Below are 17,540 nucleotides of genomic sequence, written 5' to 3'. Positions count from 1 at the left end.
TATTATCATTATTTCAGACAGGGTCTCTCTAGGTAGCACTGGCTGGCCTGGAATTCACTATGTAGCCCAAGCCCACTTTAAATTCATAGAGATCTTCCTGCTGGAATCAAAGTTATTCACTACCACACCCAAGTTTTATTATTTTTAAAAATAGGCACTTAAAAAAAAAGATTTATTTAGCTGGGCATCGTGATACACCCTTTTAATCCCAGCATTCGGGAGGCAGAGGGAGTTGGATCTCTTGAGTTCGAGGCCAGGATGGTCTACAAAGAGAGTTCCGGGACAGAGAAACCCTGTCTCAATTTTTAAATTTTATTTTATGTGTATCTGTGTTTTGCCTGTATGTATATATGTGCACCACAAGCATGTCTGGTGTTTGTGGAGGCAAGAAAGTGTGTCAGATACCCAGGAACTGGAGTTACAGATGTTATGTGTTCCCATGTAGGTGCTAGGAATCAAACCAAAGTGATCCCGAAAAGCAGCCAGTGCTCTTCATCGCTGAGCCGAGCCATCTCTCCAGCTTCTTATTCCTTTTTAAATTTTTATTTTCTTTTTAATTAGGTATATGTCTGTGTGTGGATTATGCGCATGTGCAGGTGCCATTGGATCCTTTTTGGAGCTGGAGTTACAGGGGGTTCTGAGCTTCCCCATGTGGGTGCTGGGAACCAAACTCTGGTCCTCTTCAAGAGCAGCAAACGCTCTTAACAGCAAAACCATGTCCCCACACGATTATTTGTGTGTATGTAATAAGTGGACGCTCACGCATGCTGAGGTCACAGTAAAACTTTATAGTCCGTTCTCTCCTTCTACCTTTATATGGGGAGTGGGGGACACCGTTGAGCCAATTGTCAGCCTTCACTTCTAGGTCTTTTCCCATTCACCTACTCCGTGCACGCGCGAGTCGCAACCCTAGCCGCCGCTCGTTTGGTAGAGTGGGGGCGTTCCCGTGCCCCTGATTGACACACCTTCGTCTCCAGGACGGCCTAGAACGCGAGAATGGAGGTTTGAGGGAGGGTGCTGCTCTGCAGGAGCCAGGTCTCTGGGCTAGCAGTTACAGCAGCAGCTGCAAGGCCGGGCGGGAGTTGGAGGGCGGGGACCGCTCGGCGTCGGGGCTCCGCCCACACCGGCAAGAGGGGGCGTGGCTTTTATATCACGTGACCGCACTGGAGCAGTGGGGCCCCGCCCGGCCCTCGGAGGAGGCCCGGCTGCGACCCGGGCCGCGCGCGCCGAGGAGCTCCCCGGACCTCCTCGCGGCCGCGTCTCCTAGTCCCGGCTTCCAGCCCGGTCGCTCCCGGCCGGCTCCGGGCTCGCCGGCTGGCGGGGAGTGGCCTCAAGATGGACGAAGGCGGTGGCGGTGAGGGCGGCAGCGGTGAGTGACGGAGGTGTGGCCCGCTCGCTGGGCGGCCCCGAGGCCGGGGGTCGCGCTGTGGAGAGCCCAGGCTGGAGGCGGGTAGCCGGGTGCGGGGTAGGGTGGCGGCGGCCGTGGGGAGGTGTGCTGGGGGGTGAGGCCGGGGCGCAGGCTTCGCAGCCCTGGTGAGAGGGCATGTCGGAGACCGCGGGGTCGTCTCCCAGAGCGGTCGCGGGTCGCGGGTTCGAGGCCGGGGTCTCCGCGGCGCAGCGCCAGGTCACCTTTCCGAGATAGGGGCACACTGCGGGGCGACCTTCCCAGCGTCTCATCGCCAAGGGCGTCCACGCCCTCCCGAGTCCAGCTGTTTCGGAGGGGCCCCCCGCTCCTTCTCGGCTCTCCTCAGGTGTCTGGAGCCAGGGAGCTCGTGGGAAATAATGGGGAGGGGAAAGTTTTCGATTCGGGTGTCCCGGGGGTCCATCGAGGGAGAGGGGGAAGGTTGGAAATCATGACCGCGTCTCTGGTTTTTAGATCAAATGTGTTCACTGCGAATAGCTTCAACGACAAGAGGGGCAGGCAGCTCGAGTCCGGGTCTGAGCATGCATTTTTATCAAATTGAAAAAAAATAAAATGCTACGGGGTAGGGAGAGGTGTAAAAATAAAGAGGGGGATAAATAGCTCAGCGACAGAATCCATGTCTAGCTTGCCCAAGGCTCTGGGTTTGATCTCGGCAACACTACCAAAAGGAAAATATAATTAAGAAATTAAGGGATCAGGTGGGATCCCTTTAAAGCCGAGGGTGGGACTCCGGAGCCATGGCCAGCCTGGCTCTAAGACTCCAGGACAGGTGCGTGTGACATACACCTTTTCAGGAGTGGGTTATCAGTTCTTGGTGTTGCTGAGGCTGTTGGTGCCTTAACTTCCATCCTGCTGCAAGTGTGCTGTTGGTTGTAACCGACTCGGTGGAATACAAATTCTTGTTGTGTCATCTTGTGAATTTGGAGTTTCAAAACAGCAAGAGTCTCCGTATGTGGAGTGGATCGTTGGTTGAGAAAGCGAAGGGTTAAGTACTCCTCATTTTTAGCCAAATACCCCAAGTTGAAGCTGTCTGGACTTTGAGTAATGATCTTCCTTTTTGCTGACAGAATGATCAGAATCCCATGTAATAAGGGAGTGTTTAGGGGGGAAAAAAAGTCTTAATTACAGGCTGCTGGAGCAGCTGCCCGTAAGAATCAGCAGTATTGAAGGCTTCCCCGTGAAGTGCTTAATCAAGGTGCCTTCTAGAATTCGAGAGCTTCTCAGATTTTTTTTCCTCCCCTGGAAGAAACGAGGTGGCTGGACTGGCAGGAAGTTGGCACCCCTTGTGGCATTTGCCAAGTTCAGTTCTCATAGTAAAAGCCAGGGGTAGCGCAGTGGCACCGAGTGGGTGTTTTGTTTATGAAGAGAAGGAACCCAGTTACAAACCCTCCTACATACCGGCTGCCGGTCTGGAGATGTGAGATCTCTGTGGATTCCTTGCCTTTCGCCTATATCACACTTTGACATAGTAGTTTGGAAAAGACAGGGGCAATGTTTAGACATTTGATATTGGAATCCAGGAAGGTAGCTGGTTTGGCGATTGCGTGGCGGTGCTCCAGATTCTGTGAGTGCACAAATGCAAATATTTGAAGGTAAAAGCCGGCTACAAAGGGGAAAAACGTAGAAGCCAATGTGTTTTAGCAGTTTATAGGATTTGGGAATTATAATAAAGGACGATATTTATATCAGAAGGGCTTAAAACTATCCCTGGGCTATTGAGATCTCTTCTGGGACTGTATCCCAGAGAAACACTCTTAAAATTAAAAAAGATGTTACATTCAATGACGCTGCATTCCATGGTAAAAAGTAAAAAACTGAGAAACAGTAATGCCCGTCAGGTAAGATTACTTTGACGAGACATTAAAAATAACTAATTAAGGGGCCTGCTGTCAAGACAGTCTGACAGCCCGGCTGTCACGTGGTGGAAGGAGCGAACCCACGCCCACAAGTTGTCTTCTGACCTCTGTAGGTAAGCAGCAACAAGCTTGCACACACACACAATTTTAAAAAGTTACCAAGAACAAGTAGTTACTTTATAAATTCCCGTCTAGACAATGTGTATACACGGGTAGCATTAAGAATACATGCATTACTTTCAAATTTGGAAAAAAAACAACCCCAAACCTCAGCTTATGGAAAGATGTGAATATTTTAAATGTACAGTATCATTTAGTTCACCTTCCTGGAATATTCGACAATGAAAAGATTTATTGATTTTTCTATTGAAATGCCAGACAGCATGCTCTTTGATAGAAAACAACTTTTTAACTTTCATTGATCCGACTTATCAAAATCTTTCCTCCTTATAATGTGGAAAGACAGACGTAGTTTTGGCAATCTTAGAGTATTTAATTTTGAACCAAGTGAAAATCTTTCACAATTTTGAAATGTGAGTCATTATATACTTATTGTATGAACTTGATAGGCTTCTATGAGCTATGGAGGTTTGAAGTTAGCACACAGTTCCTTGTAGTAATCTCATTTCCATTTTCAAAAACTGCTTTGCTTTGAAAAAAATTTGATTTTTTTTTTAAATCAGCCCTTTGATAAAACTATTTCAGTTACTAGGGAGTTATAAAGCATCGCATTATTTGGCATATTATTAGAGTATAGGAGAGACCTTTAATCTGCATCTGAGAACCTCTGTTTCAGCTTGCTTAGAAGATAAACGTTAAATTTATTCAAATAGTAGTTATAGTGGAGGCTGAGGATAATTTAAAAGATCTTTTTATTATTCGTGTGTTGGTCAGGTAAAGAGGACTTCAAAAATTGATTCCTACTTGAGTTTTTATAATTGAACTTTTTGTCCAGGCTTTAATTATTTGTTCTTTGCAGTGCAAGATAAGGAAAGGATGGCGTATGAACGGCTGGAAGGCCGTTACATGAAGGAGCAAGTGGCGTACAAGATTACACGAACACATTGTTCCCTGTAATGTGTGCAGAGTGTAGTTAAGGGATTTTTACTTCCTTTGGCGCTTGGTGCCTTTCAGATGTTCTAGAACAGTTCTTGAGCTAGGCCTCTACTTAGAAGGTAACTGGCTAGTTTGGCTCCTTGCCGCCTCCTGACCCAAGTTTCTGAATGTGCCATTGGGGCGGATGAAGTGGTGGGTGCGAGTTGTACCCACTGCGTTCCCATCTGTGTGGGTGCTGATGCGGTCTGTGCTCAAGCGTTCTGAGGCTCAGGATACTCAAATAGGAAAGTAGAGCTAGCGGGAGATCCCAGCTTTCACCTGTTTGGCCCGTGCTAAGCCTGAAGTTTGAAAACGGAGTGTTGGGAAGGCCATTTTAGCCTCTGCTGGCCACAGTGCACGTTAGTCAGAGCTCTCAAAAAGGCTTAATGTACTCTGGGTCCTGGTGGCTGGGCTCTGTTTCTTGCCCTTCCCTCCTGCAGGTGCATTTCCTGGACTCTTGGGGAGTGGTCCTGCAGGGCCGGGCTTGGTAGGTGAGAGCTTTTGGGGGAGACTAGGGGCAGAAAGAAGAAGAAACGGTTTCCTTGTAACCACCGTTCTGCCTCAGGCAGTTTCTCTGCAGCTGCTCTTCCTTTAGGCTTCGGCTCCTGCCATAGGGTCTCTGCTCTTCTAGCTCCTGTCCTTCCTAGCCCCCAAGCTCTGGAAATGCCTTCTGCCTTCAGCCTTCCAACAGAAGGGAGAGCTTGTGGCTCCTCCTGGTCTCTGGGTTGTCTTACTGTTTCCTGTTTTTCTATCACATGTGTAACAAATTCCCTTCACCAGTTTCCCTCTGCTTTAGATTCCTAAAGAGATTCCTGTTTCCCTGTTTAGACCCTGATGTCAACAGGAGTAATGGGGAGTAGCTTTTAAAATCACCTGAAGTCCTCAGACTCAGTGATGGGGCTCGAGGATTTAACGTGGAGATACATTACATTTGTACCTTTTTCCCAAGGTTTCCAGGTTTTCTCTGTGTAGCCCTGGCTGTCTTGGAACTCACTCTGTAGACCAGGCTGGCCTCGAACTCACAGAGATCCACCTGCCTCTGCCTTTTGATTGCTGGGACTAAAGGAGTGCCCTGCCACCGCTGCCCCCGCCGCCACCGCCGCTGCCCACTGGGTGTATTTGTACTTGCTTAGCATGGGGATACATTTGTACTTGTGTGAGGCAATAAAGGCAGAAGATTATTCATTGCCCTAAATGTCCATCAGCAGGAGACTTGGGAGAGTAACCCTTGCTAGAGGGGATGGTGACTGAGGTTACAGAATTGAGGAAAGAGGCAAATGAGTTGATACAGAAAGACCTCCATGACGTTTTATGAAGTTACAAAAGCGCAGTAGGAAAATATGCATTGTGTGCTAGTTTCTGTGTTTTTTTTTTTTTTTTTTTTTTTTTTTTAAGGAAGTGCTTGAATACGAATGAACGTTTTCTGGAAGGTTAAACAAGGAACTGAGAACAATGATCACCTGTTCAGAGAGGTTGATGAATTGAAGTGGGGAGGAAATGCTTCTTATTTCTTGAAATTGGATAAAGTTGAAATAAGCCTGTCTTCACCTTTGCTAAAATTAGAAAACAAGTTTCAGGGAAGAACAATGTGCTGTGCTGGTCAGAAAACACCCTTTCTTGTTTGGCACAGTGGATGCCTGTAGTCCTTGCACTTGAAGACTGGAGTCGGGGTGGGGTGGGGCTTGCAGTGAGTTTTAAGTCCAGCCTGAACTACACAGGGGTTCTAAGGACAGCCTGGGCTACAGAATAAAGCCTTCTTTAAAAAAAATTTTATTTATGAGTGCTCTATCTGCATGTACACCTTTATGCCAGAAAAGGGCATCAGATCTTACTACAGGTGGTTGTGAGCCACAATGTGGTTGCTGGGAATTGAACTCAGGACCTTTGGAAGAGCAGCCAGTGCTCTTTTAACCTCTGAGCCATCTCTCCAGCCCTATAAAGCCTTCTTAAAACAAAAACAAATCATCCCTACAAAGCCGAGTGTGATGCAGCACACCTTCAATCCCAGTACAGAAGGCAGAGGCAGGTGGATTTCTGTGAGTGCATTTGAGGTCAGCCTCATCTATATAGTGAGTTCCAGGACAACCAGGGCTATGTAGAGAGACCCTGTCTCAAAAACAAAACAAATCAAAAACTCCCAAAAAAACCAAATGCCAAAACCAAAACAAATAAAATACCAACCTACCCCTACAATAGAAAGGAAAACACCCCCTTTACAAAGAGATATCTCAAAACCACTTTTTTTGAGGAAATTTACATAAGATATTTATTAAGTATAGTATGTTCTCTCCATGCATTCGTTGTATTTATAGGAAACTAGTAGCTGCTCTACTTCTGAGAGCTTAAGCGAATGGGATAGATGCTTTTAGAGTATCCATACAGCATGCTCTAGCAGTAATTGAGATATTGATGCGGTCCCTACCAAATGGCAGTCCCTAGGCTTGGCACAAGGGTTGTCATCATGTGTAAGGCAGGTGAATTTCCTGTGTTCATGGAGCTTATGTTTGCATGGGGAGACAGATTTAAAAGGAAAATAGATCTCTAAATTAACCACAAATTATTCTAAATGTGTTGAAAGAGATCAAGAGGCGACAAGGAGGGTGTTGGAGGTGGGGCATGGCAGTGGTGGGGGAGATGGAAGGAAGCTCTTGGCCTGGACGGCTTCTTGGAGGAAGGACTCCTTCAGGTACAGCCTGTAGGGCTGGTGATCCAGGCAGAGCCCTGTGTGTGGCTTGGAGCAACAGGCAGCAGATTTCACTCACAGTGCAGGAAGCCATTTCAAACAAAGTATCAACATTAGATTTATCTTTCAATAATTTTAGCTAATGTTTATATAATGCTCTTTGTCAGGTCTTGTCTCCTGTATCTTATTTACTCTTCCAAGAATTACCAGTTACAGATAGAAAAAATGGGGGAGAGGGGAAGCTAAGCAGTTTGTTTAAATTTCACAGCGGGTAAGTGATGGAGCCATGACTTACTTGTATCTGTGTTCTTGTCAGAGTCTATAGTCTTTGTTTGGTTAGTTTTCTGGGACAAGCTCTCCCTAGGTAGTTTTGGCTGGCTTGGAATTCCCTGTGTAGACCATGCTGGTCTTGATCCCCCTGCCTCTGTCCCTCAACTGCTGGGATTAAAGACATGTGCTACCACACCTGCCTTGAGTCTATATTCTTAGCCATTGCTCACTTTACCTTTTAAGAAAGGTATTCTTGGGTCCCTAGTGACAATGGGTTAGAGGAAGAAGAGAGGGTATGGGGGAAACAATGAGGAAGTTGTAGTGATCCAGGTGATAGTTATAGGAGCTTGCAGGATGGGGAAGTAGTGGTCAAAGGGGATGGAATGACATGTGACTTGTCTCCATTAAAACTTCCAGTGTAGTGGTGCTCTGGAAGCAGTGGCAGGCAGACCTTTGTGAGTTCCAGCCAGCTTGGTCCACATAGGGAGACTGACTCAAAACAGACAAACTAGTAAGCACTATGCATAGTCTCCCATTGCTCAGAATTAGTATAATAGCTGTTGACTGTAAATAAGTCCTTCCATCTCAGTCTGTAGCAGAGGCTTGTCCTCTATCTCAGTTTACAGCAGTGTCATTCTCGTGGTTGCTCCAGCCCAACTTAAGGTGCTATCTTTCACTTCTCTGCCTTCGCCTTCTAACGCCCTCCCCCACCTAGCTCCTCCTCATCCTTGTTTACAGTACAGCCAGAGTGTGTTCCACTAGTCACAGTCTGTCCCGCCCTCGTCTTAATGGCACTCCTGCACTCAGACCTTGCCATGGCCCACATCCCCAGAGGGCTACAAGCTGTGTCTGTCAGAGGTTCAGGTTCAGAAAGGATGCTCTGTAGGCTTTGTGGGCCACATGCAGTTTGTCAGAAATCTTCCTCCTCCCTCACTTTTAACAGTTCTTTAGTATATACCAAATACACACACACACACACACACACACACACACACACACACACACACTAATTTATATACTTTGATATATGCTACATTAAAAAAATCCATTTGTTCTCCTTGATCCCTTTGTAGGTTTTTTTTTTTTTTTTTTTTTTTTCTTTTGGCAAGTTCTTACTGTATATGCCTGGCAGCCTGGCTGTCTTGGAACAGAGACCCTTCTGCTACCTCCCAAATGCTGGGGTTAAAGGCATTTGCCACCACATCTGGCCCTTGTATGGTTCATTGCCTTTTAAAAAAAAAGTTTGTTTTTGTTTTGTTTTGTTTTTAACTTATGTGTATATGTGTCTGTAGAGGCCAGAAAAGAGTGTTAGATTCTTCGGAAGTGGAGTTTTAGGTGGTTGTGAGCCTTTTGACATGGGTTCTGGGAACTGAACTCGGGTCCTCTGCAAGAGCAGCCAGTGCTCATAGCAGCCCTGCCATCATCTTCCCATTTCACTCCAATTTCACTCACTGATCTCTGTGCTAGGTACACCCCTGCCTCAGGACCTTTGCCCGAGCTGCCCCAAGGCCTTATACCCTAGCTGCCTTCCTGATTTCATTCAGGATTTTGTGATTGCACTGTCTCCTTACCCTGGGGCCCCCCTCAGACAGCCTGTTCGGAAACAGCACCCCGATGTCCTCTTTCCCTTTCTCAGCTTCCTTTTTCCAGTTCCATTTCTTTTAGCACCTAGCATCCCCTTGCCACTGTGTATTTGTTTATTGTCCTCTTCTTCTCTCATATGTAAGTTCTAGCCGGGCATGGTAGCCTAGGCCTTTAATCTGAGCCCTTGGGAGTTTCAGGCAGAAAGATTGCTGTCAGTTAGAAGACAGTCAGGGCTACATAGTGAGATCCTGTCTCAAAAAAAAAAAAAAAAAAAAAAAAAAAAAGTTGTATGAATGCAGAGATATTATCTGCTGCTATGCCTTTAAGATCTAAACTAAAATACAGCTCTGTGTGTCTGTGCACATCAGGTCCTTGATAAAAATTATTTTGGTATGGTCTGTGTGTCTGTATGCATGTCTGTGTAGAGGTCAAAAGTTGATGTCAGATGTTTTTCACTCATACACATAAACAGACACGTGCACATTTAAAAAAAGATAGAACTATATGAGGGCTCTCCACCTTATCTGTTAAAAATTTATTTTTATTTTATGTTTGTGTTTGAATGTTTATCTGTGTACCATATACATGCAGTGCCCACAGAGGCCAGAAGGGGGCGCAATTTCACCTGGGATTGGAGTTACAGATGGTTGTGAGCCATGTGAGTGCTGGGATTTGAACCCAGGTCTTCTGGAAGAGCAGCCAGTGCTTTTAACTGCTGAGCTACCTCTTCAGCCCCTCACATAATCTTTTGAGAAAATTGCTCACTGAACACAGAGCTCACCAGTTGGCTGTGGAGCTCCTGCAATTTGCCTGCCTCCAACTTCCCAGCACTAGGCCTGCAGATGTACAGGATCATGCCCAGCTTTTATATGGGTGCCTGGCAGCTGAACTGGAGGTGTTCACTCTTCTGCAACAGGCACTTCAGCGCTGAACCCTCTCCTAGTTCTCAGTAAATACTTTCAAGTCAGTTGTGGTTACAGCATGTAGCAAGCTCTGGTCCTATTCTCTATCTTTTTCTGTGGGTTAGAAACAGTGGTTAAAATGTGCTGTGGGGCCCTGTGGTGTGTTTTTCATGCTTAGACATTGGTGTGTATTTATGTAAGTCTCTCCTTTTTAATGATAAAACTGGTGTCAACTGTATGGGTGTTTGGCAGCTAGTATGTAAATATGTAAGATGACCCCCATAATGGTATATAGACTCATAGCTCTTGTTTCCTTTAACTTCCCTCGCACCGTCTTTGTCCTGTGCTGACCTCTGACGTGTTGATTCTCCACTGGTGTGGTTACAGACAACACTGAGATGAGCTCTGCAGGCTTGTCTCTCCATAAACGTGTGAGGCTTCCTGGGTCTGTTGTTGGCGTGGCTGTCACCGCTTATAGGCCTGCTTTCAGTGTTCCTAGATTCCAACAGATTGTCTTCTCATTAGGAGAAGTGCTACTCTGATTCCCAGCAGCCTCAGCATTTCGATCCACACTCGTGTTTCGGCTGTTAAATGTCTACCTGTCTCAGGAGTAAGATGCATTGTTGTACCTTTTTTATTCTTTTCAAGTATATGGGTGTTTTGTCTGGATGTATGTCTGCACACCAGAAGAGGGAGTTGGGTCCCATTATAGATGGTTATGAGCCTCTGTGTGGGTGCTGGAATTGAACTCTGGACCTCTGGAAGAGCAGCTGGTGCTCCCAACCTCTGAGCCGTCTCTCCAGCACCATAGCTGTAACTCTTGCTGCTTTTCTAGTAGTCGTGTTTTGGAGGCTCAGACAGATACACTGACAGCTTGGGGTTAGCAGTGCAGGAACCTCAGAGTTGAAGATGACTTTGGGTGTCTAGCTTATTGTGAGTAGGCTTAGAGAGCAGAAGAGAGAGATCCTATGTGTGTGTAGCTAGCTAGCGTTTTCCTGGGCCTCCCTGGCCCAGGGTCAGGACAAATCTCTCCCACCCGCCAGTCCCGCAGCTGCTCAAACCCAACCAAGTAAACACACAGAGACTTATATTGCTTACAAACTGTATGGGTGCAGCAGGCTTCTTATTATCTAGTTCTTATATCTTAAATTAATCCATATCTATTAGTCTATAAGTTGCCATGTGGCTCGTGGCTCACTGGTACCTTACATCTCGCTTTTCATGGCGGCGGCTGGCAGCTTCCCTCTGACCCAGACTTTGACTTCCCAGAATTCTCCTCTCTCCTTGTCGTGCCTATACTTCTTTCCTGGCTATTGGCCAATCAGTATTTTATTTACTAACCAATCAGAGCAACACATTTAACATACAGAACATCCCACAGCATGTGTGCTTTGTCAAAAATGTCTTTGCCTTCTCCTTCAAAGGCTCTTTTATTATTATTATTATTATTATTATTATTATTTTTACCGAGTGTACAGTTGTAGGTTACCAAGTTCATTCCCAGGATGTTGGAAGGGACCTTTCATCCACTGCCATGGGCTGGTGCAGTGCCTCTGTGGAGGAACCAGCTGAGTCTTACTGCTCCTTTGAGGCTAGAATGTCTCTCTCCCCACCTCACCTTTGGCCATCTTGTTCACTTTTTAGCTGTGTTGGGCCCAGAGGTAGTTTTTCTCTAATCTGTCCTGCCTGGGATGAGTTGCTGTCGTTTTTTCTTTTTGGAAGGACCATGCCAAGACTTGATCTTACATGAGATGTGCAGAATTCATGGTCATTGTCTCTTCATTGATTCCTTCTCCTGGAACTCGGATTACATGTAATTAGACTTGTCTTCTGTGTTGTCATGTGTGAATCTGAGACTAGTTTCTGTGCTTTTCAATATTTAAAATTCTCTCTCTCTCTCTCTCTCTCTCTCTCTCTCTCTCTCTCTCTCTCTCTGTGTGTGTGTGTGTGTGTGTGTGTGTGTGTAGTCATGGTAGGTAGGTCTCTTTCCACCATGTGTGTCCTGGAAATCAATTCAGGTTATCAGGCAGGCAGCTTTGGGCTGTTTGGATCTGTTGCTGAAGTGGAAGCCTGGCCTATGATAAGTAAGATAGATGGGGAGGCAGAGATGTTAGAACTCAGGGAGGGGAAGGTGTGTATGTGTGTGTGTGTGTGTGTGTGTGTGTGTGTGTGTGTGTGTGTAAGTGTAAGTGTAAGAAGAAATCAGTTTGCAAGGACCAACAGTGATCCCTTATGCTGAGAGTATAGGTGTGCACACTGTGCTATTTACTGCAACAAAGCTGGTAGGAGTCATCCCTTGGAAAGAGGTAGATGAGTTTAAAGAAATTAATGGATGTGGGTTTATCAGTTTCTAAACAGGACAATTGTAAATTTTAAAGTGCCTCCCCCTCCTACCCCAAGTGCTTTTTAGAGACTCTCACTGTGTAATCTTGTTTTCCTGGAGTTTGCTATGTAGACCAGGCTGGCCTCAGACTCCTGTCTCTGTTTCCAGAATGCTGGGATTAAAGGCACGCATCACCACATTTGTTAGAGATTTTCTTTTTTTAGTTAACACCTTTAACCCCAGCACTCTGGAGGCAGACGCAAATGGACCTCTGAGTTCTAGACCAGCCTGGTCTATAGAGCAAGTTCCAGGACTAAACAGAGAAACCCTGTCTTGAAAAACAAAAAAACAAAAACAAACAAATTGTGTGTGTGTGTGTGTGTGTGTGTGTGTGTGTGTGTGTGTGTGTGTGTGTTGGCATAGGCCAAAAGAGGGTATTAGCTATCCAGGAGCTAGAGTCAAAAGGCAACTGTGAGCCACTGATAGATATTAGGAACTGAGCTCTGGTCCTTTGCAAGAGCAGTAAGTGTACTTAACTGCTGTGCCATCATCTCTCCAGCTCTTTAAAGTGAATTGTCTTGTCGGACGTCCCATGTCCATGTCCGTGTCTCCCCTGCCCTGCCACCGCTGCCGCCACCATCCTTAGATTTTATCAACTTATCCTAAAATCTGCTGAAGATACATAAAATATCTTGACCTTTTGAACAGTAAATGATTTAAGTAAGGCTGGAAAATGGTTCTTGTCTCCATCTGACTTTTGAAATTAACTTCCTTTAAAGTTGATGTCTGGCTCTCAAATGATGTGATAGGATAGACTCTGGGATTCAGAACTGTTGTATACTCTGCCCAGAGACAGTCCAGTAAGCTATTTATTTCAGATAAATGTCTTTCAGCCCTATGTAAATATTAGGAGAGACTCACTCAAGTCAACCCAGTTGGCTAAGATGATTCTGTAATTTACTTTCACAGGGAAAATTGACTTTCTCGGCTGTCTCAGTTCTAGTAAGTCACCAGGAGCACTATTCAGTAGGTAGGGGATGGTAAGGCCCCTGCTGTAAGCTCTCAGCAGGGCTGTAGTCAGTAGCTAGGCTCCTTTCTCCCCTCCTTTAACACACTTATTTCTGTAATTGATAAATAAAACCAGCAATTTACTATAAAACTAAGCATTTTGATGATGACTGAAAGGTAATCACTAATTACCCCTCCCCTGTTTTCATCCAGATGTTTGGCAACATAGAGAAAACAGACTTATGCAGTTTCTAATTCACTTACATGGGAACATATAATATTCTCCGTTTACTTTGGACAGTGGCATTTCCTATTTCTGTGGACAGATGCATATGAAACACATGCTCTTGGAGTGGCGCTTGTGGTCCCCCGAGGATTCTCAGAAGGAGGAAATGGGTTGACCTATTTGGTTGCTATGAAGTAAAAACAATCTTGTTTTCTTTTTCTTTTTCTTTTTTTTTTTTTGTGAACATCTGGGTTGCATTTATTATTTTCACATTTTGGAGGTTCTTTAAAAACCACAATTTGATAATATGAGAGTTCATTAAAGCAGTAATAGTTTAGCTGTTTCTAAAATTGATTTAAATAATAGGGTGGCTTATGGAGCTAAATAATTTCTTTCTTTCTTATAAAGCAGTACTTAAGTAATGCTTTGTGGTTTGAAACCATAAAAATGGGACCTAGGTATTTGGTGGGGAGGAGAGCATGAGAGAAGGAAGGATTGGTCTACCTGTTCATTCCTCTGTTCCCTGTCCTGTGTGGTTTGTGATCATTGTTGTGTTTGATCCCCTATCACAAGTCCACCCTGTTTTCTTCCTTGTGCACAGAACCATGTACAGAAGATACCTCCCCATCAGGACAGGGTCCTGGTCACCCAGTCTGGGTAATCCCACTTTCCTATCACCAGTCCCGGAGGAGGGCCAGCATGAGGGCCCCTTGTAGAGTGGTTTCTTGGAGGAGTTTTCCCATCTTAAATATCCAGAGGATATGATTCTTTTCCTTACATTGGACTTTATTGAGCCTTGATGGCTAGCCCCTTGAGTTCTAAGCCCACACACTTCCGGATGATGGGTTTTGCTGAGTTAATCCCCCTTGTAGCATCACTGTCTCTATACTTCCTGTCATACTGGGCAATAAAACCCTTCTTATTAGAATGGCCAGGAAGAGGTGGTGTCATTTAGAGCCAGAGGCTACTGGCCTGAGGCTGTGGGGAAGCAAGCACATTTCCTTTTCTCTCGCTCAGGAAGGATCACATTGCTGTAGATCACACAGAGAGAAGCATTTTCCTTTCTTGTAAGTATTCATTAACCATATATATTTGTCTTTTAAAGAATTGAGGTAGGGCAGGGCAGTGGTAGCGCATGCTTTTAATCCCAGCACTCAGGAGGCAGAGGCAGGTGGATCTCTGTGAGTTCGAGGCCAGCCTGGTCTACAGAGTGAGTTCCAGCCAAAGCTATTACACAGAGAAACCTGTCTCGAAAAACGAACAAAAAACCCAGAGGTAGGTTATATTTTCTTTTTGAGATTAACACTTTGTTCTTCTGCATAAAATGTGTAAACAAAATTATATTTTCATATGCTTAGGATATTTTTATAGTTGAATTTGGCAGACTTTTATGATTACAATTCTTTCAGCATAAATATTTTTTTAAGCACAGTAAGTAAAAGTGGTGCAGGCATTGGCAACTTAACATTCTATTAGAAGACAGGACTCCCTTGTAGTTCTCAGTAGAGAGGAAATAAAAGAAAATGATCAAGAATGCCCTTTGCCAAGTTTCACTAATTAGATTAAAATTTTTTTGAGTTGAGAAAAGATCAGACAAATGAATTCATTTTTGTTTGTGTTAGAGTATGGGAAAATAGAGGATTTTAGCATCTTTTAAATGTTTGGCCTGTTCATGTGACAAGGCTGTAGATCCCAAATGTGGGAGGTTGAGTGATTGCAGACTTTAATTCAATACGTGACTGCATTTCTGAGCATGAAAGCTTTGAGAAGAAAATGATGCCTTTCACTGCCATATAGGAAGAAAATCTTCGTAGGGGACAAACTTCTACAACACTGCACTTTTTCAGGAATCATAGGCTATCTGTGATTCCCAAAGGAGCATAATTTTAAAGCTTTGCTTTCTTCTTTTTTAGAGACTGACTCTTGCCCTATCGCCCTGGCTGAACCTTTGTTTTTTCATCTAAAATAGGGGCTAGGCTCTATGCTAGTCTTCACTTCAGACTGGTCTTTGCATACTCTGCCTCTTGCTCCCCAGACCTTGTCCCATGGCCTTCACTCCCGGTGACAGCATTAGAGGAGGACATATGTGTCCCACCCTCAGTTAGCTGTTGGGGTAGTAGTTCTGTTTCATAAAATGCCTTTTAATGTGGCTGGACATGCAGAACATGACTAATTTTTCTTTTTAAATCTGGAAAGAACATAAGCTGTTTCCCCTGGGATTCTGCCGCTATTAATGCTTTGACATTTAGTTTTTAGATTTTAAGTTTCTGTTAACCTTCACATTGCCTCTACCTCTCTCCTTCACAGTAAAGGACAATTGGACTTGCTTGTCTTCTTGTCAATTATTATGGGTTATTTTGGTCTTGCATTTGAAGAGGGGTGGAGGCCATCTATTTTAGAATTGTTTTCATGAATTCCACATCAAAACTTTTATTTAACTTTCCCAATTTACCTATAAAGTGTTTGTTTTTGTTTTTGGTTCTGGTTTTTCAAGACAGGGTTTCGTTTTGTAGCCTTGGCTGTCCTGAGACTCATTCTGTAGATCAGGCTGGCCTCTAATTCACAGAGATCTGCTTGCCTCTGCCTCCTGAGTGCTGGGATTAAAGGCCTGTGCCACCACTGCCACCTAGCCAAGGTTTCTGATAGGGTAGAAAAAAATTTAGTCTGGCTAGGGATGTAGCTCAGTGATGGGAAGCTCTGGGCTCCGTCCTCAGTACCACCACAGTGGAGTTTGGTGCTGGCTGCCCAGGAGTTGAGAATTCAGAAGTTTGCTCTTGGGGCCGCTGCTTTAGCAGAACGTTTCTTAGAGGAGCTCTCCAGTCTCAGGAATTTGGTGTGGCTGGTTACTGCTCAGAACCATAGCTGGCTGGATTAGTGACTGGAGATTTCAAGAACAGATTTTTACAGGTGGGCCTTTTTCTTAATGAAAGAGTTGTAAAGTTGTTGGTGGCACTGACTAAAGGGAAGAAGGCTGACCTGCCTGGCTGCACTGCTGACCACCTGAGCATTATCCCACATGTAAGCTAGAGAGGGTAGCCTTTACTTTATGAGAATTGAACCTGATGTTCTTAGTTCCTGATGTTCCAAACATGCCTCTTTCTTATCTCCATGTGGAAATAGTTTCTTCCATACATTAACTGGATTTTGGAACTGTAGGATTGCCACAGCACTTGGTAGGCAGCCTTTTCCATTACCAGCCCTCATTTTGGCTGACATGATAGGTGTCATGTTGCTGGAGATAGCCATGCAACCATTTTTTCCTAAATAGGGTCTGGACAGGCACCTACCACCTCTTGTTGTCTGTAACTTAACAGTGTTTTTGCCTGTTTCCTGTATTCTAGGTCAGTGATTGAGAATAATTCTTCCTTCATGGCAGAAGAGTCAACTGTCTAGGCTGAGAGTTTGTTCTGAGTCTTTGTGCTTAGATACATAGAGAGACACTTTGAACCCAGTTGTTAAACTTGGCATTGACATGTATATTGTTTCTAGTTTCCTGATTTGTGTAAGTTATGCTCCCTGAGCTTCAAACTTCTCATTTGTGAAATAAATGTTTAAAAATATAAGTGAAATTGTCAGATTGTAGGCACTCATATCTACTAGCCCTCAGTGTATTGAGCCCCTTGGCTGCCCCAATTCACAGAGCCAGCAGAGTGAGCTTCTGTTTTTGGGGTGCAGGAAAAATTTGTGATTGGCAAGACAATTAATGTAATTTTTCTCTCCAAACTTGGTATTTTGAAAGTATTCAAATATATAACTTTTTCAAAGAATGGTACAATAAATAGTCCTATACATTTACCATTGGACAGCTAAGTTCAGAGTCAGCAATTCAAATTTCATTTGTATGTTTTCTTCATCCTAATAACTGGAAACCCTCTGTCTTTTTACATTAATGAATTGCTAACATTTTGTTCATTTTCTGATTCTTCATATAATTTAAATGGTGTGTGTTTGTGTAGGATCTATTTGAAAGTTGGTTACAAGTGTCATTACATTTTCTCCTTAAATCCTTTAGTGTTTGGTTTGCTGTGGATAGTCTTCTGTAGAACCACAACTCCAGTTCCACTTAAAGAGTAACAGCAGTTCCTGTTGGACAGTGGGTCTCAGCTCTTGGGAGGCTGAAGCAGGATGCTGCCTGTGCTCCTCTAGTGAGTTTTAGACCAGCCTGGCAGT

At 44.5% G+C, this 17,540-nt stretch overlaps 1 protein-coding gene across 3 annotated transcripts in view; it reads left to right on the top strand.

Moving 5' to 3' along the window:
* The first annotated feature begins 1,122 nt into the window (after positions 1–1,122).
* Cyth3 (cytohesin 3) overlaps positions 1,123–17,540 on the top strand; it is a 94,427-nt gene continuing 78,009 nt past the window's right edge. Inside the window, exon 1 of one of the 3 annotated variants that reach the window (XM_006982651.4) lies at positions 1,123–1,369. In XM_006982651.4, coding sequence (XP_006982713.1) covers positions 1,336–1,369 — 34 coding nt within the window. In that variant the 5' untranslated portion in view covers positions 1,123–1,335. Of the gene's footprint in view, positions 1,383–14,413; positions 14,438–17,540 lie in introns of those variants that run through there. The other 2 variants (XM_076561332.1, XM_076561333.1) reach the window with 2 other exon arrangements.

The sequence above is a fragment of the Peromyscus maniculatus genome, chromosome 23 (genome assembly GCF_049852395.1).
Source record: "Peromyscus maniculatus bairdii isolate BWxNUB_F1_BW_parent chromosome 23, HU_Pman_BW_mat_3.1, whole genome shotgun sequence".
Lineage (NCBI taxonomy): Eukaryota > Metazoa > Chordata > Mammalia > Rodentia > Cricetidae > Peromyscus > Peromyscus maniculatus.
The sequence above is the reverse complement of the archived record's forward strand: the minus strand, read 5'-3'. Positions and strand labels throughout refer to the sequence as shown.